This window comes from Schistocerca serialis, chromosome 7 (genome assembly GCF_023864345.2).
Source record: "Schistocerca serialis cubense isolate TAMUIC-IGC-003099 chromosome 7, iqSchSeri2.2, whole genome shotgun sequence".
In the NCBI taxonomy this organism is placed as follows: domain Eukaryota; kingdom Metazoa; phylum Arthropoda; class Insecta; order Orthoptera; family Acrididae; genus Schistocerca; species Schistocerca serialis.
In genome coordinates, this window is record NC_064644.1 from 563,920,847 (window position 1) to 563,942,293 (window position 21,447).

The 21,447-nt window shown below is 38.6% G+C and overlaps 1 protein-coding gene across 3 annotated transcripts in view; it reads left to right on the top strand.

The window, feature by feature from the left end:
• The window catches only part of LOC126412774 (UHRF1-binding protein 1), a 443,324-nt gene that overhangs the window by 211,569 nt on the left and 210,308 nt on the right, over positions 1 to 21,447 (top strand). For all 3 annotated transcript variants that reach the window (XM_050082540.1, XM_050082538.1, XM_050082539.1), the window contains exons 11-13: positions 12,448 to 12,716; positions 17,075 to 17,233; positions 19,634 to 20,061. In XM_050082540.1, the coding sequence (XP_049938497.1) occupies positions 12,448 to 12,716; positions 17,075 to 17,233; positions 19,634 to 20,061 (856 nt within the window). The remainder of the gene's footprint in view (positions 1 to 12,447; positions 12,717 to 17,074; positions 17,234 to 19,633; positions 20,062 to 21,447) is intronic.

The window sequence follows — 21,447 nt, forward strand, 5'->3', positions numbered from 1 at the left end:
ACATTGATCTTTCATACACTACTTCAACAAATAGGATAGTTATTCCTAAATTTGGAATTGAGCTTTACCAGTCTCCTATGAAACCAAATACCGCATTGGTCATAAAGCATCCCTTCTCAATTTTCCTCCCACAAAAGTACAATATCACAGATATGTTAGTGCCACCTTTATTTCAAATGGTTTGAGTCAGTAAGTATTTTGAGAGCAGCTATATCTAACGTGAAACATAACCCGTGACAAGACATACTTAGAAGATAAACAGCACTGAACAAAAAAATATGAAGGTATCAAACATTCTAGAGGGTTGTCAGTAACAACAATAAAAGACAATGATTTCTAGACAGTACTCAACATTTATTTCCACAGTAATATTTATACAAATATGTGAAATAATCTGACATCATCAACTGGGACATGGTTTAATTTATCAGAGAGTATATCAGACAACTCATCAGAAAAGAACCTGCCAAAGTCCAGATCCAGGCATGAGTCCAGTAGCAGCAGATACAGACAAAGTCCAAATAGCACATTGAATGCTGCACAAACAATCTCACAATTCGTTATAAAAGGCACACTGAGATCTCTTCAAAATTCTGGCATATATAAACACTGAAGTGGCCTTAAGTGGCTAATGACAGTCTGTAGCCAACCTGTCATTAGTTCCGGGAACCAGCTTGTGTAATACACTGCCACAGACCACGCACCTTACACTAGGCAACTCACAGTACCCCCATTAGACATTATATCATTTATGCAGATCACTTATGTACTTTACATATCTATATCTAGCAAGGTTGCTTGATTCTTATTCCCTGAAACTAGCCCAAAGAATCAAAAGTGCCCTGTTCAGTGGAGGAAGAATTCCTGGCATGTGACATTGCAGTTCTGTAGTTGATGTGATGTAGGTATGTTTCTGGTAGAAGCTGGTTGGCTGTGTTCCACATCAAGCCAACACTTGAAGGGGGAAGGAAGTGATGATAATGGCGATGCTGGCTGGTCCACTTCCATTGGTATGAACTTCGTCGATTAGCAGGACTTTCAGAGAGACAATTGAAAATGGGTGTGTCACAGGTGACCCTCAAAAATCTAATGAACTGTGCTAAATTTCCACATCTAGCCTGAAGCGAACCCAAATGTACATACCCACAATGAGGTGCCAACTTGTAGCGGTACCCTCGTCACACTCTGTTACTGTCGGAACAGACCAGACAGTGTCTGATGAGGTCGGCCGTGAAGCAGCGCAGCTGGACTTTGGCCGTGGATGCATGTTACTCTGTATGTTATTAGTAAACTATTTACTGTTCTTTCAGAAATGCCAAAGCAAAATTCTGTAAACATTCAGTTTTTAAAGTATGCATAAATGTCTTCATAGTGCAATTGGATGTGAGGTGAAAGGCAAGTTACTTTGATGTCTGATGCCATTGTCTGTACAGAAGTGCTTAGAGGTAGCTCCTATAAGACACTAGGAAAAGGGAGTGTGTAACAGTATCAGGTCAAGCAAAACTGTCATAGATATGATCTGGCATGGATATGATCCCACATTTGTGCGGGCTCTGGCCATGAGAGAAAAATGTTTGTGGAGCTGCTGGTTGATATATTCTACATGCCTGACAATTCTGTATAAGTTGTCTAATGTTGTCATCCATTTTTGGACAATAAACTTACATCCTAGCAAGATTTTTCAACCTTGTAGTTCTGTAATGTAATTGATGAAGTAAGTTTAAAAAGTTATTTTGCAAGGAAGGTGAAATTACAGCCCTGTGCGTTCTCCGTTTTCAGATGGTATAAGAAGGATGTCTATGAAAGCTTGTAACTAATATTGTCTTACAAAATATTGATGAAGAGAGGGATTTTTGTTGTCAATAACTGGGTTGACCATGCATGTGTAAAATGTAGTGCTTTGCTCAGATTATGGTCATGCCTTGTATCTGTTGATGTGTCCCAAGCCTTGATGTAAAATTATTGAAAGATTTGGGCAATTTGACAGACTCTTTACAGCCATACACATTCTTGGCTATGAACACCACACCACTTTATCAACAGTAATGATCAGTGTTTGAAAATATAATATAGGCAGATAAAAAATCTGCTCAACAAGTAGTGGCAGAAGAAAACACATATAAAAGATGTGGGAATATGCAAGCTTTCAGAGCCTGTGGCACCTCCTCACGACAGAACACTTGAAAGGAAAGCAAGAGGGATAAAGGAAAAGGGCTATTGAGTTTTAGGAAGTGGGATGGAAAAAGCCTCTCAGAATCCAGACAGAGTAGACTTAATGGATGGGATGAGAAGGAATGGCTGACAATTGGTTCATGCACTAGACAAGATTTGAAAATTTGAGAATCTGCAGCTGGAAGATGGTGTATAAGCAAGACAAGGATCACTGAAAAAACATTGTGAAAGAGTGAATAAGAGTAAAGCCAACTGCATTATACATTGTAGACAGATAGTGGGGCAAGGGGGGGTGGGGGGGGGGGGGGGAGGGAAGGAGGAGGAGGAGGAGTCAGTTCAGGAAATAAAAGGGAATTGAAGAAAAGAAGTAATTAACTGAACAGAAATGCTGAGATCACAGGAATTAATGTAAATTTAGGTCAGGTGAGTGGTAAGAAGTGAAGACATGTAAGGCAGTTCTCGGTTCTGAAAGTCTGAAAACTGGTGGCAGAAGAGGAAATCCAGGTGACACAACTGTCATGTTGTAGGGCAGGCTCTACAATGGACTTTTTGCCACTGTACACTCCCTGTACCCATTTGTCCTAACTGAGACTTGATGATAGTCATACAAATGTAGCAGGTCAAAGAGTGATTTTGTAACAGCTCATACACAACATACTATATGTTTTACCAGTTACAGGAATGATGAAGTTGCTGATAGGAGGATGTGTCGAGTGAGCCTTACAGTGGGGACGGTTGCAGACCACAAGGTGAGGAAATGGGTGCACACAGAGCATTGGATCTGACCTGGATACTGCAAAGATATATGTGTGGGGAGGGGGGGGGGATGAAAACTTATTATAGTGGTTGGGCAGTATATCAGGCAGAATGGACCTCATTTTCTGGGCATGATTTAGGAAATCACAGCCCTGTCAAAGTAGCTGATTAATACATTCAAGACCAGAATAGTACTGTATGACAAGAAGTGCACTCCTAAGTTGTTTTTTGGGGGGCTCAGCAGTACTAGTACTACCTACAGTTTATAGATTTAATGTAAACAGAAATTTATAGTTGATGCTTGGTAAGGATAACGTCAGCATCAAGGAGAGTGGTATGAGATCTGGAACAATCTGGTTGGGAGAATGTATTTAGAGATTGCAAAAATTTCAACAGATCAGCTTCACCATGCTTCCATATGCAAAGATGTCATCAGTGTTCCTAAATCAAATTAAGAACTTAAGGTTTATGGATCCCAGGGAAGTCCCCTCCAAGAGACCAATGAAAAGGTTGACTTAGGAAGGAGCCATCCTGTTATCCATGGCCTTACCCCTGATATGTTTATATATCTGCCCCTGCTTTGGTTTAGATACATTGATGACATCTTTGCCATATGAACACATGACAAGGCTGAGGCATTGAAATTTTTGGAATCTCCAAATAGATTCTGCTGATTATATTTCACATGGTCTATGTCAGTTTCCTTGATGTTGACCTCATATTCACTGAGGACAGACTACACACTTTTGCTCACATTAAACCTACAAACAAATAACAGTACTGACATTTTGACATTTTCTATCCTTTCATGTCAAAATTTCCCCCTCCTACAGCCTTGGCAATTAAGGAAAACATATTTGTTCAGATGTAGATTCTTTGCAGGATTACACCATCATTCCCACTTCAGCCTTCACTGTATGTAATTATTCCACTAACCTACTTCAAAAGCAGATTTCCTGGGTCATCACATGCAGTCCTGCTGCTGCCAATCTCTCCAAAAAACTACTTAGGAGTTCAAACCTCTTGTCACTTATTCCTATCCTGGTCTTGACTGTATTAATCAGCTATTTCGACAGGGCTGTGACTTCCTAAAATCATGCCTAGAAAATGAGATCTTTTCTGCCTGATATATTGCCCATTCCTCCTAGAACAACTTTCCATCTCCCCTCACCCCCTAATCTCTGCAATATCTTGGTCAGACCCTACACATGTTGTGCACCTGTTTCTCTACCATAGGGTTCCCAACCTATCAAAGGGAAATGTCACATGTTGTATATCAGTTGTAATGCAAACACTGTTAGCCTTCTACATTGCTCTGACTACCACCAAGTTATCAGTTAGGCTGAATGGGCGTAGGGAGTGTATACTGGCAACACACAATGTTCTATTGCATAGCATACTGTACAACATGAGCTGAGCAATGACCTTGGTGCCTTTTCGACGACACATGCCATCTGAATTGTCCGACTTGACATCAGTTTCTGAAAACTTCAAAAGTGAAATTGTCTGTACATATGCTTGGTTCTCACCACTTAGCTGGTCTAAATTTACATTAATTTCTGTGATCTCATCATTTCTTTTCAGTAACTATTCCAAGCACTATCTTCCACCTTTAAGTTCTCAAGTTTTGAAATCTCATCGGTTGCAGCCACCAGCACTTAGTGTTTCCTTCTCATCCATCCAGTAAGTCCCTCCTAACACTGTGTTTTGTGCAGCTTTTCGGTAAGTCTTCTCATTTCCTAAATCTCACTAGTCCTTTACCTTCATCCCTCTTCCATTCCCTTCAACCCTTCTGCCAGAGGAAGGAACCATTTGGTCCCAAAATCTTGCTTATTCCCCACATCTTTCACATGACACAACTTGGGTAGTATCTTTTGGATCTATCTATATTATATATTCGAACTCTAGACCAAGTTCCAGGAGGCCATGTAGATGATGTATCTCGGTTTGAATGTAGCTGCAGTTGGTGGTAATAATGGAATATTGAAAAAACTGACAGATGTAAATCTTAGTGCTGGAGCCATGTTCAGTGCTGTTGGGCAGTTAGGATTTCAGGCCATAAAGGGAAACTAAAAAATTATGATCAGTAATTAGCTGAAATTTGTTGCTGTATAAAAACATCTTACATTCCGATACATGAAAAGTGATTGCTATGGCTTACTTTGTGATATAGGTATATTTTTCTGGTGTTGTTGATAATGTTATTGGTGCAAATTCCAAAGGCCCTTGGAAACACATGGAAATTTTTATTGTAAGACTGCACTTCTTGCATGTGCAGAGGCACTGCTTGCTAAAAGGAAGTGCACTGCTGATTGATATCAAGGTGCTGATTTTAGCTCGGTTTTTAATTACAGGCTTTACACTATTGAAAGTTTGTGCCTCTCATGTATGAGATTTTGGTTGCTTGAGGGAATTGAGAATAAATATAGATTTACTCAAGAATAATTGCAAATCAGGAGAGAGAAAGCTGGTTCTCTATGGATCGGAGTGTGGAATGTGAACTCCCTTAATTGGGCAGGTAGGTTAGAAAATTTAAAAAGGAAAATGGATAGGTTAAAGCTGGCTGTAGTAGGAATTAATGAAGTTCGGTGGCAGGAGGACCAAGATTTCTGGTCAAGTGAATACAGGGTTATAAATACAAAATCAAATAGGGGTAATGCAGGAGTAGGTTTAATAATGAATAAAAAATAGGAGCACGGGTAAGCTGCTATGAACAGCATAGTGAAAGCATTATTGTGGCCAGGATAGACATGAGGCCCATGCCTACCACAGTAGTACAAGTTTATATGCCAACTAGCTCTGCAGATGACAAAGAGATTGAAGAAATGTATGATGAGGTAAAAGAAATTATTCAGATAGTGAAGGGATACAAAAATTTAAAAGTTATGGGAGGCTGGAATTTGATAGTAGGAAAAGGAAGAGAAGGAAAAGTAGTTGGTGAATATGCAGTAGGTGTAAGGAATGAAAGAGGAAGCCACCTGGTAGAATTTTGCACAGATCATACCTGTAGCTAACATTTGCTTCAAGAATCCTGAAAGAAGGCTGTATATGTAGAAGAGGCCTGGAGACAGTGGAAGGTTTCAGATAGATTATATAATGGTAAGACAGAGATTTAGGAACCGGGTAGATGTGGACTCTGGCCAAAATATATTGGTTATGAACTGTAGATTAAAACTCAAGAAACTGCAAAAAGGTGGGAATTTAAGGAGATGGGACCTGGATAAACTGACAGAACCAGAGATTGTAGAGAGTTTCAGGGAGAGCATTAGGGAGCGATTGACAGGAATGGGGGAAAGAAATACAGTAGAAGAAGAATGGGTAGTTTTGAGAGATGAAATAGTAAAGGCAGCAGTGGATCAAGTAGGTAAAAAGACGAGGGCTAGTAGAAATCCTTGGGTAGCAGAAGAGATATTGAAATGAATTGATGAAATGAGAAAATATAAAAATGCAGTAAATGAAGCAGGCAAAAAGGAATACAAACACCTCAAAAATGAGGTCGACAGGAAGTGCATAATTGCTAAGCAGGGATGGCTACAGGACAAATGTAAGGCTGTAGATGCCTATATCACTAGGGTTGTAGGGGTAAGATAGATACTGCCTACAGGAAAATTAAAGAGGCCTCTGGAGAAAAGAGAACCACTTGTATTAATATCAAGAGCGGGAATGGAGAACTAGTTCTAAGCAAAGAAGGGAAAGCAGAAAGGTGGAAGGAGTGTATAGAGGGTCTATACAAGTGCAATGTACTTCAGCGCAGTTTTATGGAAATGGAACAGGATGTAGATATGATACTGCGTGAAGAGTTTGACAGAGCACTGACCTAAGACCTAAGTCGAAATGAGGCCCCAGGAGTAGACAACATTCCATTAGAACTACTGATAGCCTTGGGAGAGTGAGCCCTGACAAAACTCTACCATCTGGTGAGCAAGATGTACGAGACAGGCAGAATACCCTCAGACTTCAAGAAGAATAAAATAATTCCAATCCCAAAGAAAGCACATGTTGACAGGTGTTGAAATTACCAAATTATCAGTTTCATAAGTCACGGCTGCAAAATACTAACATGAATTCCTTACAGACAAATGGAAAAACTGGTAGAAGCTGAGTACGAGGGAGATCAATTTGGATTCCGTAGAAATACTGGAACATGTGAGGCAATACTGAACCTATGCCTTATCTTAGAAGATAGATTAAGTAAAGGCAGATCTACGTATCTAGCGTTTGTAGACTTAGAGAAAGGTTTTGACAATGTTGACTGGAATACTCTCTTTCAAATTCTGAAGGTGGCAGGGGTAAAATACAGGGAGGAAAAACTATTTACAATTTGTACAGAAAGCAGATGGCAGTTACAAAGAGTCGAGGGGCATGAAAGGTAAGCAGTGGTAGGGAAGGGAGTGAGACAGGGTTGTAGCCTATCCCCGATGTCATTCAATCTGTATATTGAGCAAGCAGTAAAGGAAACAAAAGAAAAATTTGGAGTAGGAAATAAAAACTTTGTGGTTTGCTGATGATATTGTAATTCTGTCAGAGACAGCAAAGGACCTGGAAGAGCAGTTGAACGGAATGGACAGTGTCTTGAGAGGAGGATATAAGATGAACATCGATACAAGCAAAATGAGGATAATGGAATGTAGTCAAATTAAATCAGGTGATGCTGAGGGAATTAGATTAGCAAATGAGACACTGAAAGTAGTAAATGAGTATTGCTATTTGGGGAGCAAAATAACTGATGATGGTCGAAGTAGAGAGGATATAAAATGCAGACTGGCAATGGCAAGGAAAGCGTTTCTGAAGAAGAGAAATTTCTTAACATCGAGTATTGATAGTATTGATTTAAGTGTCAGGAAATATTTTCTCAAAGTATTTATATGGAGTGTAGCCATGTATGGAAGTGAAACATGGACGATAAATAGTGTGGACAAGAAGAGAATAGAAGCTTGCGAAATGTGGTGCTACAGAAGAATGCTCAAGATTAGATGGGTAGATCATGTAATTGATTAGGAGGTACTGAATAGAATTGGCTAGAAGAAGAATTTGTGGCACAAAGTGACCAGGAGGAGGGATCGGTTGGTGTGACATGGTCTGAGGCATCAAGGGATCATCAATTTAGTATTGAAGGGAAGTGTGGAGGGTAAAAATCATAGAGGGAGACCAAGAGATGAATACGCTAAACAGATTCAGGATATAGGTTGCAGTAGTTAGTTGGAGATGAAGAAGCTTGCACAGGGTAGAATAGCATGGAGAGCTGCATCAAACAAGTCTGTGGACTGAAGACCATGACACAACAACAATTACAAATCTTTAAGATTAGTCAGAACCAGCAGGTTTCCGATTATTGCAACAGACTCTTGGTTGATTTGAGACCATCCTTGCTTAGGATGTATCCTACATATGGAACAGAAGGTTGGAAACAAGAGCATTAGGAAAAATTATATAAGGTCCTGCTGTGAAAGTTTCTTAAACACAAGTTGCAAATTTTTCAGATGACCATCATACTGTAAATTGACCCTTCATGTAAATTTTTGTGTTTAGGAATAAAAAAATAAGTCACTTGGCACCATCTTGTGTGAGTATGAATGAAGGGTGGGGTTGAAAACTGAGCCCCCCCCCTCTCTCTCTCTCTCTCTTTCTCTTTTTTCTCCGATGACATTGACATTCAAATAATACTGAGAATTTACAGTGATGCCAGTGAAAATAAATTCCCTTTCAGTAATGCCACGAGAAAAAAAGGTGATGAACATTGTCTTCACTTTCAATTTTGTCATTCGCAACTTCTTCGGTCTTGGCAAACCACTACAGACTCATTCTGTGTGGTAGGTTCATATTGATAACACCAAGCCTCACCACCTGTGATGATTTTTTCCAGAAAGAGTTGTCCATGTTTTTCATTTCAGTCAAATCATGGCAGGCATATGCCTTGTTGTTGTCATTTGGGTGCCAAGGTGTGCAGGACAAACTGTGCGCATGCTTCTCTCTTTTTCAAAACATTCTGGAGAATGCTCTGAACATTGTATTCAGAGATGTTCAGTTCTCCAGCAATAGATCTGTGTGAATGATGTTGGTCCATTCCGAAAGATCACGAAACTTTTTAATGTTTCTGTCGCATAAAGTTGGGATGGGACATCCTGACACCATGTTGTCCATGAGTGACATCTGTTCTTCTTTAAAACATTTAAACCATTGAAACACTCTTCCATGATGATTACCACTATGAGCCTTATTCATGGGCTCCAATATTTTCACAGCCATTTTATCATGTGAAATTGAATTGTTGCTTGTTGTTTCACTGCGATTTGTGACGTGACAATGTTGATACACTATGGCTACATGTCCACTACAAAACATTGCCTTCTCACAGATGAATGGTTGAATGCATATCTACTGCTTATAGTTGTTTGTACAAGCTGCCATCTTATTTACTGTGCTGATATCACTTATATGCCAGGAATAAAATTACTCTCAGAAGTTTTCATACAGGCAGTATACAGTTGATCCATGCATGGAATCCAGCACTTTGTGTGATAAATGCATAGACATTGCTACAGTGTGCCTCCTATTGATGTGACAATAGCCTTAATAGATTGTGTGTGTCTGCGGCTGCTCCTCCAAAATCTCATGGATCAGTCAATGCCTTGGGAAGACACATTGTCTAGGTAATCTGTGCATTGTATTGCTTTTTTAATATCTTTTTTAAAATCTTATACAGTCCAAATGGGGCATAGATGACAAAAAAAAATTTTTCAATTCTTAATCTAATGGGAGTTAAAAATAAGTGTTGGACAGATCCATCTTGGAAAACTATTGCCCTCCAGAAAGCTGAACAATTAGTTCCTGGCTCTAGGCTCAGGATACAAGCCTTGCTTTCTGGTTTGCTGGTGTTGCTTGAAGCAATCTAGTTCTTCTTTAAGGTCGCATTATGAGGCATTGGTATTGGATGGATTTGAATGAAAAGAAGCAGCATAGAAAATGTAAGCATAATGTGAGCCTAAAAATCTGTTACTCTTCCTAGGCCAGGTTGCAACAGTGGGACAAACTTTGGACAAAGTGAATCTATTTCATCACAAAGAGTAGGTTGCTGAATGGCACAAACAGATTTGCGAATGGAAATCTGAAGCCAGTCTATGCTCAAGGCCAAATCTTCTACTGTTAAGAATATGCTGGCATGAGTTAACATCTGTAATAGTCAGGAGTATAGTTTATAGACCAAGGATCAGAGCATTATGGCTGCCATACACCCAGAATTGAGATTTTTAGGGTTTTAGTTGTGGAACAGCAGTGGTAAAGTGTGAAGATTTACTTACAATGCACACTAAAGTGTCTGTACCAAAAGGAGAGTGATGGAAAACTCTTAAATAACAGCTGAAAATATTAATTTCTTCTTGAGAGAGAGAGAGAGAGAGAGAGAGAGAGAGAGAGGCTACATTTGAAAACTGTTTGAGTGTATTGTTGTCACAATATGGGTTTGAGCAGAGGGCCCATGGAATTGTCTATTGTACACTGCAGCAATATGTTCTCCTTTGAAGTCAGTTGTGCACTGAGCTTCATAGTAAAGATATTCTACATGTGGCTGCTTTACAAACACTGTGGGCGACTTGGAAAATGGCAAGAGCTATGGAGTGTTTGGTTGCTGCACTCCTTGCAGGTCTTAAAGGCATTGGCAATTCAGATCACTCCATCTAGGGGAGGATCTGACTTTCATTACAGCTCAACATCTTGGTCTAGTGTCAAACAAATCAAAAGGTATCTAATTAAGAAGTGCAAGTTCAGTGTAGAAGAATGTGATTTCAGAAGATTATCTACAGTATTCATAATCTTACTTGTATCAAACCATTATGAAGGGCATGGCTCAGGGTACTACCATTTGTTAGGGCTTCTTCCCATCCCTTTCATATTTGGAGTCTGGGAGAAACGATAGATTAAATGACTTTGTGTGAGCTATAATTAGTCTAATCTCATCTTCATAATCCCTATAGGTGCAGTACATGGGAATAATGGGGGCGAGGGGTTGGTGTTGTATATTCCTGGATTCCTCACTTAAGGATGGTTCTTGAAACTTTGTAAGTAGGCTTTTATATATACGCTCTCCCATGAGCCAGACAAAACTATGACCTGTTGTGTTACTCTTGTTTTTATGCATATTTTTTATTAGTCCTATCTGTATGCATCCCACACACTTGAGCAGTATCCTGGGATGGGTTGCTCTATTGTGATGCAGTTTTGAGTGATTGAAATTGTAGTCATACAACACAACTTTTTGTATTCATTTTATTTTATTTATTTATTTTTTTTATATGCCCGGTTTTATATTTCTGAAAATTTAAAGCAAGTTGCCAGTCATTTCTTCCCTTTGATATCTTATACAGTTCTAACTGAATATTTTTGCAGCTGTTAACAGACAGTTCTTCATTATTGATAACTGCATCACCTGCAAAAATTCTGAAGTTACCATTTTATTGTCTGCAATGTCATTGATATACAACGCAAACTGCAACAGTCCAAAAACATTTCTCTGGGTGAATGCAGCGTTTGTTTGAGGTGTCTAAGTTACAGCGTGGTTAAAAGAGGAGCAAACTCAGCCACAAATTCAGTATAGTGTCTGATAGAGATTCTGCTAGGCCCTGAAGCTTTGTCCAATTTTAATGATTTGAGCTGTGTCTCAATGTCATGACACTAATATCTAAGTGACTCATGTTTGTAGTGGTGCGAAAATTAAACTGAGGCATTGCCCCTTGATTTTTGTTTGTAAGGGACATTTGAAAACAGGATTCTGTGTTGCTGTTTTGCTACCCTCTGTCACTGTCTCATCTATGAATGTCTAAACACACTCTTTGATGCTGCTAACAGCCTTTAAATAATAATAGAATTTCTCTAGGTTTTGTGACAAATCTCTGTTGCTGTTTTGCTACCCTCAGTTTAAGGCACTGTCTCATCTATGAATGTCTGGATGGTTTTGTGACAAATCTTTCATTGAGTAGTTTTTCCTACAAGTAGCATTGTGCTGCCAATATGAAAGGGCTTTGTTTCAGAGTTTAAACTGTATTACATATTTACTTTTATTCCTGACTATGAAACATGACGCCATGTCAAACAGATAGCAGTTAGCCAATGTAAGATCTGGTGAGGTGAGATCAATCAGATGACATGTAAGATGAATATTCCTGCAAATATTTTGTGTATTCATTGTCCAAAAAACATTTGTGTTTCGAAAATGAAAAGCTGAAACTTCACCGTGTATTTTGAAAATATAATAGTAAATGTTACTGATTATTTCATGTTTTATGTTATCATCTGTTGGCTCTGTTAGGAAAAAAACCCTTGATAAAATTATTGGTGTTGTTTGAAACGTTGCTTTTAGATTAGTCTTTCTAATATTATTTGACTTGACATCTCTTCAAAGTGCAGAATCATAGATTATTATTATTATTTAATACGCGTTTAGAACATATTACTCCATGTAGCCATTGTTTCAGTATACATTGTCAGTAGACTGCTAAAAATTAATACCACATTAATTCTGTGCAGGAATCGACTCTGTGCGACCAGTTCCTCATGTAACGGGGGATGTATCTCAGTTGGAGCATTCTTTGTCTCGTACACTGTTATGGACAGATGCACGTGATGTTTGGTGTGTGTCTTTGGAACCTGTGAGTGCAAGCTTTTCGGGTGCCCCTGCAGACATTGCTGCAGGAGTTGATCCTGTACCGTTGACTGATGCATTCCCATTAACACTGTGGGCCCATTGGGATGCAACTGACGCTGTGCTCAATACACTTGCTCATGTACCAGCACTGGTTAGTGTTCTGAATGTTTATGTGAATTTACAGATTTGCTTATTAAGAGATGCAGTAATACTTCATAACTGTTGTACGTAGTGAATTGCTGCAAGATATGACAGTAATTTTAAGTAGAGTAACGCCTCACATTGTTAATACCATCTCAGTTTCAATCAGTAGGTTTCTTTTTTAGTTATTTATTTCACAAACATAAAATTGCAGTTGACATAACTTAGATCCTTTCTGTTTCCTACTTAATGTAATAAGGCTGTGGTAGTTACAGTTACAACGCTGTTTAGTAATAATTAGCAGTAGATGTAGAAATGCAGAAAATAAGAACCCTTTTGCAGTGTAGTAATATTTAAAGCTGTGGTTTTGTATTTATTGTACAATATATGATGGAATGAGGGAGCAGATTATTGAATTTATCAAGAAAAGCGATTTTTGTATAGTTAGTTCTAGAAAGATAACCTATTTTGTCCATATATATGGTTAACTTTTAACAGTATAAGGAAAAGATGGATTGCTACTCTGTAAAGATGACACGTTGAACAGTAGACAGCACAACGAAAAGTCGCTTACCCGCAAGCTATTGGCCAAAGCCTTATTCACAGGAGGACACACACACACACACACACACACACATACACACACACACACACACACACACACACACACACACACATTCATTCACACAGCCAAGCACACCTCATGCACACGACCACCATCTCTCGCAGCTCAGACAGGAATGCAGTTGTCATGTGGAACGAAAGCAGCAATCTAGAAAGGGCGGGGCAGGAGGAGGGATTGCAGGGTACGGGTGGGGGAAGACAAGAGTGTTGTCTGTCAGAGCATGCAGGGATTAAACTGCCAACAGGTAAGTGTCGGAAGGCTGCGGAGTAGGGAGGATGGGGGTTGGTGCGAATGGGGAGTGCAAACAGAGAGGAGTGGGGAAGGGAATATATGTACAGGTGTGTTGGTAGAGGATGGCACACAAAGAGGGTAAGGGGAAGAAAATATGGAGGAGATGATAGGACAGGGGTGGAAACTCTTGGGTTGAGGGTGTGGGGACAATAGGTTTGTGTAGGTCAAGCCTGGGATTATTTTGGGGGCAGAGAATGTGTTGTAAGGATAAGGGCCAAGACACCCATGATCATTCCATCACAACCTCAACACCTTATCTCCCATCTGCTTCACCTAGTCCTCTTCAACCCAGCATGCACCTTCCTGGACATTGTCCTCCTCTCTGATGGAGATGCAGTATTGCAGTATGGCATTCTGGTCCGAGCTGCTGGAGATGACAGTCGTCTGTGGGTTGAGGTGTGCTTACTTGAATGAATGAATGTGTGTGTGTTTCTCTTTCTTTTTCTAATGCAGTCTGTGACCAAAAGATAATGTTAAGTATCTTTTAATTGTGTCTGTCTGCAACTTAACGAGTCATCTTCACGGTAAGTAGCAATCTATATTTTCCTTACTGTGCTGATATTCCAACCTGGAGTTTCTGTTGTTTGATTCTGTCTTTACTTTTGTTGGATAAACATAATTTGAGAAGATGTAGAGGGCTTTTTTTAATTAGTAAAGACTCATTTTGACACCAGGAATGATGGGAATGTGAGTTTTTATGTGTCATACATTGACACCCCAGTCACTTGCGTGGCATTAAATTGAAATGCTTATGCCACACTTAGAGTGATTAAAATCTTTTTCTACTGCAAGAACTGAACCAATCATTTGTTGCTCACAGAGCTCAAACTTTTGAGTCTGTTGTTTCTTACTTTATATGTCGTATTACTGTGTACCATCTGTAATGGTGACTTTTACGGAAGTTCTCACAGATGCCTTACATACAATCATAGCACTACACCAGATATGATGCTGAATGCTGCTGGTGTCAGTTCCAGTTTCTTTAAAATTTGCTATTACTTGATGCTCATAGTGACTTTCCTCTTCAAGAAGTTGTTTTATTGGGGAATATGTTTAAACATTTAAAGATGAGGCCATCAAAACTACATAACAAGTAACTGATTCTCAGAAATTCTTCTCAGAATTATGAAACATCATTAAAAATAATGCTGCCATTTAATTCACTTACTTTGTGAAAGTTAATAAAAAGGGTGGTCCATTGATAGTGACCAGGCCAAATATCTCATGAAATAAGCATCAAACGAAAAAACTACAAAGAACGAAACTCGTCTAGCTTGAAGGGGGAAACCCGATGGCGCTATGTTTGGCCCGCTAGATGGCGCTGCCATAGGTCAAACGGATATCAACTGTGTTTTTGTAAATAGGAACCCCCATTTTTTATTACATATTCATGTAGTACTTAAAGAAATATAAATGTTTTAGTGGGACCACTTTTTTCGCTTTGTGATAGATGGCGCTGTAATAGCCACAAACGTATAAGTACGTGGTATCATGTAACATTCCGCCAGTGTGGACGGTATTTGCTTCCTGATACATTGCCTGGGCTAAAATGGACCGTTTACCAATTGCGGAAAAGGTCGATATCGTGTTGATGTACGGCTATTGTGATCAAAATGCCCAACAGGCATGTGCTATGTATGCTACTCGGTATCTTGGACGACATCATCCAAGTGTCCGGACCATTCGCCAGATAGTTACGTTATTTAAGCAAACAGGAAGTGTTCAGCCACATGTGAAATGTCAACCATGACCTGCAACAAATGATGATGCCCAAGTAGGTGTTTTAGCTGCTTTTGCGGCTAATCCGCACATCAGTAGCAGACAAATTGCGCGAGAATCGGGAATCTCAAAAACGTCGTTGTTGAGAATGCTACATCAACATCGACTGCATCCGTACCATTTTCTATGCACCAGGAATTGCATGGCAATGGCGTTGAGTGTCATGTTCAGTTCTGCCACTGGGCACAAGATAGATTACGGGACGATGACAGATTTTTTTTTGCGCATTCTATTTAGCGACGAAGTGTCATTCACCAACAGCGGTAACGTAAACCGGCTTAATATGCACTATTGGGCAATGGAAAATCCACGATGGCTGCGACAAGTGGAACATCGGTGACCTTGGCGGGTTAATGTATGGTGCGGCATTATGGGAGGAAGGATAATTGGCTCCCATTTTATCGATGGCAATCTAAATGGTGCAATGTATGCCAATTTCCTACATAATGTTCTACTGACGTTACTACGAGATGTTTCACTCCATGACAGAATGGTGATGTACTTCCAACATGATGGATGTCCGGCACATAGCTTGCATGCGGTTGAAGCAGTATTGAATAGCATATTTCATGACAGGTGGATTGGTCGTCGAAGCACCATACGATGACCCACACGTTCACCGGATCTGACGTCCCCAGATTTCTTTCTGTGGGTAAAGTTGAAGGATATTTGCTATCGTTATCCACCAACAACGCCTGACAACATGCGTCAGTGCATTGTCAATGCATGTGTGAACATTATGGAAGGCAAACTACTCGCTGTTGAGAGGAATGTTGTTATACGTATTGCGAAATGCATTGAGGTTGACGGACATCATTTTGAGCATTTATTGCATTAATGTGGTATTTACAGGTAATCACGCTATAACAGCATGCGTTCTCAGAAATGATAAGTTCACAAAGGTACATGTATCACATATTGGAACAACCAAAATAAAATGTTCAAATGTACCTATGTTCTGTATTTTAATTTAGAAAACCTACCTGTTACCAACTGTTCATCTGAAATTGTCAGCCATATGTTTGTGACTATTACAGCACCATCTATCACAAAGCGAAAAAAGTGGTCCAACTAAAACATTCATATTTCTTTACGTACTACACGAATATATAATAAAAAATGGGGGTTCCTGTTTTAAGAAAACGCAGTTGATATCCGTTTGACCTATGGCAGCACCATCTAGCAGGCCAACCATAGCGCCATCTGGTTTCCCCCTTCAAGTTAGACAAGTTTCGCTCTTTGTAGTTTTTCCATTTGACCCTTATTTCGTGAAATATTTGGCCCTGTCATGATCAATGGCCCACCCTGTATATTACCATGCAGAGCACTGTCACACATTGTTGAAAGTGGGTATAATTCTATTAAGTAGACCGTTATTGAAATTAGAGAATGGGCCAGAGTTTGTAGTTTTCTGAATCTTTCAACAGGAACCATTTTGTAATCGGTATTTAATAGCTTTCTGCATAATTCATACCACGCTTCTTAATTACTTCCATTATTAGTAAAAAATGAAATGTGTGAACTGACATTGAATGAATAATGTGCACCATGTTTTTTTTTTATAATGAAAGGATTGTCTGATACTTGTAAAACTGTGTTTAGTTTCACGTGTTCCACAATTCACAATTATTTTTTATTGAATGTGCCATTTATAAATAAACTCTGATCCACAGGTTAGTTTTCAACTTAATCATTATCAATATTTGTTCCTTCTGAGAGCGATGGATAGAATTAGTGAGACAGCAGCCGTAATGAGTGTTGACTCACGTCGCATTCAAGGAAATGATGGTCTCCAACCAACAGTTATTTTAGCAGGCGTGTTGCTGCCACAGGTACATGGAATTTATTTTTAATAGATACTAGTATTTAGTTTTTAAAAAGCTAGGAAGAGATAGATTGCTACTCACCATAAAGATGACATGTTGAATTGCAGACAGGAACAATTAAAAGACACTTGCACATAAGATTTTGGCCACAGCCTTCATCAGAAAGAGAGAAACCAACACCATTCATTCACACAAGCAACCACACTTCAGTCACACATGACCATCAACTCTGGCAGCTCAGGTCAGAAGTATTTAGCGTTTTTTCGTTATTTTCATACATAAACAGAGTTAAGCTTTATTCTGTGGTGTTGGTAATAATAACAAATAAATTTTCTCCGGCAGCTCAGGTCAGAAGTATTTAGGTGGTGTTCTTTATTTTCATACGTAAACAGAATTAAGCTTTATTCTGTGCTGTTGGTAATAATAACAAACAAATTTTTTGATTGGCAGTAACTTACACGCTGATGAATGATGAGTGTCTCGTATCCATACTAAACTACACTGACTTCTTGCTGTGACTTTTTTTCCCCTTATTCCACAGTCCTGTTTTTTGGAAGTTCAATTCCGTGTGATGTTCACTTGCCCATGGTTTCTGTGTTAAGCTCCCACAATCAAATGTAACATATGGTGTCAGTCAGTATACATAGTAATGTTCTTCTCAAAGTACTCTTGAAAAAGCCTCTTGACAGGAAGATCAACTTTGTCAAGTGACATTCATTGTGGAGAAGAAGCATAATCCTTGCCATAATTGTGGTTTGTTACAAAAACAGCTAGAGAACTGAAAAAAGGCAATTCTCTGGCCAGTAATCACTCATCTTTTATCTTTTGTGTAATGCACATTCAAAGTACAATCACACAAAAATAAATACAAAATGAAAAGTTAATTTCTGTGCTTCATTTATTTGCCATTTATTCCAAATGCAAATCTCCTTAAATTTGCATTCTCAGGTTTACACTCATAGAATCAACACTGATTTTATTACATTTAATCTCATCTCATGTGATAAGAATAAACTGAAACAATCATGTTGTTGGTACACTGTTCAAAGGTACCACCACACATCTTTTTCCCAGGAAAATATGACAGTGTACCAGATCTGCTGCTTTCCATCTGAGCTGTGCATCTCATTACTTTGTTTATACCGTTTCACATCTTTTACGTGGTACTGATGTTCAGATAGTGGAATTGAGGGATCAGGGTTATCACTATATAAGTATTTTTGTTAAAAGTGGGACAGTCAGCATTCTAAAATATGTGCTTTACTCCTAAATTATTTACATCCTGTGAGGATTTTCATTCTATATTTGTATTTAGTTACACGAATATTCATATTTCTCCAAAATAAGAAAACATATGTCCCCTGATTGCAAGTCATTGGAAGGCTTTTCCAACATTTACATTAATACTCTGCTCCGTCACATCTCCAGAATAAGATTTAGGGACTTCAAAACATGCATGGGAGCAAAGATACAATACACATAGGAAGGCATTGCATCAATGAAGTATACATATTTGTGCCCTTCTAGCAACCACTGTGTTGTTCTACATGGTACCCAGGATGCAATATTGTCCAGCAGACTACCTGGTACTTAATGGTGTGGTCCATGACAAATTCATAGAGAAAATTTCAGCTCTAGCTCCATCCTCTTCAGCACTTGCAATTAACTGATTCTGACTCTGGTGCCATCCACAGTAGGTTAAAATCTCATTTCATACTGTATCCATCTGCTTAATTTTTAAGTCTGTGTAATATCACATTTCAAAACACCTCAGTTGTTTCTATCATTATTTTCCAATTGATAATATTTCATTCAGTCATACAATGATCTGAAATACAGATGTAGAAAGTCCTCTCGCAATTCAAGGTAAGTATTTTGTAGCTGAAAGTTGTTCTTGTTTAAATAAGCTTTATCCCTATGTCAGTGTGGCCTCTGTGTTGCTTGCATATTATGTGTTATGACTTTCTTAGTAGTAAAAGTCTTTCATTTATACTTTATTTTCCCCAGTATTGGCTTTTTTTTAATTGTCTATTCTAATTTTCTCTTATATTTTGATGTTATGTGTCTTTTAACCGATGTTTGCAACTAATTTAAAAGCCTTGCGATCCCGATAATTCTAGCTCTGCCTTTCTTTTGAGTACAAAAATAAAGTCAGCTGAAAAGCTTGGCGTTAATATCTACATTTCTTAGCCATTTTTGTTGCTTAACTGTAACTTGAGCTTCAAAGGCTTGCACAGTGGCACACTTAGAAAATTGGAGGCAGTTTTCCATGTGCCAAAATTACATAAAGAAATAGTTTGACTTCCCTTTCTCTTTCCAGTACGTACGATTCTTGTACTTCCCTCCGTATCATTTTTCTATAACTGATTAAATAAGAACATGCTCATGAGATATTACTTTTTTCAGGTTGAAGTAACATTTGTTATGGCATCACAGACACCAGGACGAGAATACCACGGCAGTGCCGATCTTGAATCTGTTGTCCCTGACTCTGCAAGTCTGGCAGATGAAGGAGTGAGAATACATGCCAATAGCCTATCTTCATCTCCTTCATTTGAAGGTCCATTTGACTCTCGACTTCGCCATAGTGTTCCTCCTAATGTGGCATCTTACATAGACACAGTGACTTCATCTCTCCCAGTAAACTCTGTGCAACCCCTTACTGGTCTTTCAATACCTGATAACTTCAATGCTAGCATAAGCACTGTTAAAAAGGGTTGGAAAGGCCTGAGCAATATGGTTACATCATTAGATTCAGTACTGAAAGCCAGTCCGGATGATTTGGCCAGTGAGACTGCTTCTCAACGTAGTGATGCCTCTTCAGACAGTGAAAGGTATATTAAATTATGGCAGTTTCATTTTTATCACTTGATTTTGGTATTAAATTTTAGTTCTTTGACTGTCTCCTCCTCATATATATTGTTTTGTAGGCAGCACATATTTTAAGCACTAACATAACACCAATGTTTTTGTAATCGATATATAATGAAGATTTTGCATGTTGTACCTGTACCAAATTTCAGAACATTGTACCTAGTGAACCTTGCATTTTCTCTCATTTCATTTTATATTTCCTGTGTGAGTTCTTTAAGTCATGTTCAAGTGATTGAATACTTTAGTAATTTGTGTAAATATTAACTTCGAGTGAGAATGATCTAAGGTGTGTTTCACCAGTCGTGTAACTATAAACATTGGCATAAATGTGCACTTTTACTATGTATTGCAGATTTTAACCCCTGACAAATGTCAAAGGAGTGCTACATATGTAGTCTAAGTTCAGCAAGTGTATATTTTTACTTGTGAAAAACCTGTTTGTAATATTACTTTTGACAAAACTGTGTGGAATGTGCAATACACTCTCCACTGAAACGTCAAAATGCCTGAGTAATGAATGCACAATGGAACATGACGTACAACCAAAAAGTTTTTAAATGTCTAAAAATGTCAGTCTTACCTATCGAAACCAGTTAGTAGAAAATAGTTTTGAATGCAGCCTTGGCTATAAAACAATTTCTTTAAATATTAACTAACTACACAGGTCTGCAAACAATTTTTTGTTTAGCTGCATGAGGTATTTTTACTGAATTATATGTTTTAGAATGCGCTGATTTCAGAAGTGATGTTCATTTTTTTCTATCACATAAGGTGTTTTTGCAAATTCAAACAAACAAAAAATTGGTAAAAATACCCGTTTATTCAAAACTATCAAACATAATATTTTTTCACACTCAACGAAACATTATTTTGAGACATATAGTAACAATATTATACTTATTCATGTTTTTTATGAAACCTTTTCTTCTTTTCCTTGATACTTCGCCGAGTCCTTTTCCGATTTCCGTCTTTCGTTTCCTGCTTAAGCCTCCAACAGTAGTCAGTGAGCATAGTGGCATCCCATCTTCCTTATTACCATCTCTCAATATCATGGATATCCTGGTGAAACTGCTCCCCCTGTTCTTCACTGTGAGCTCCCAGGTTTTCAGGAGAACTGTCTATGTGGGAGTGTAAAAAATGGAGCTTCAAGCTCATCTTGCAGCCTTGATCTTCGTATGCTGCTAGCATCCGTTGAACAATGGTTTTGTAGTCGGGCTCCTTAGTATTTCCCAAAAACTTTTGCTCTACATCCTTGAACGATACCCAAGCTTCTTTTTTCTTCTCATTCATACTTTCTACAGAGAGGGTGTTGGTTAAAAGTTTTCTTATGTCGGGGCCAGTGAAAA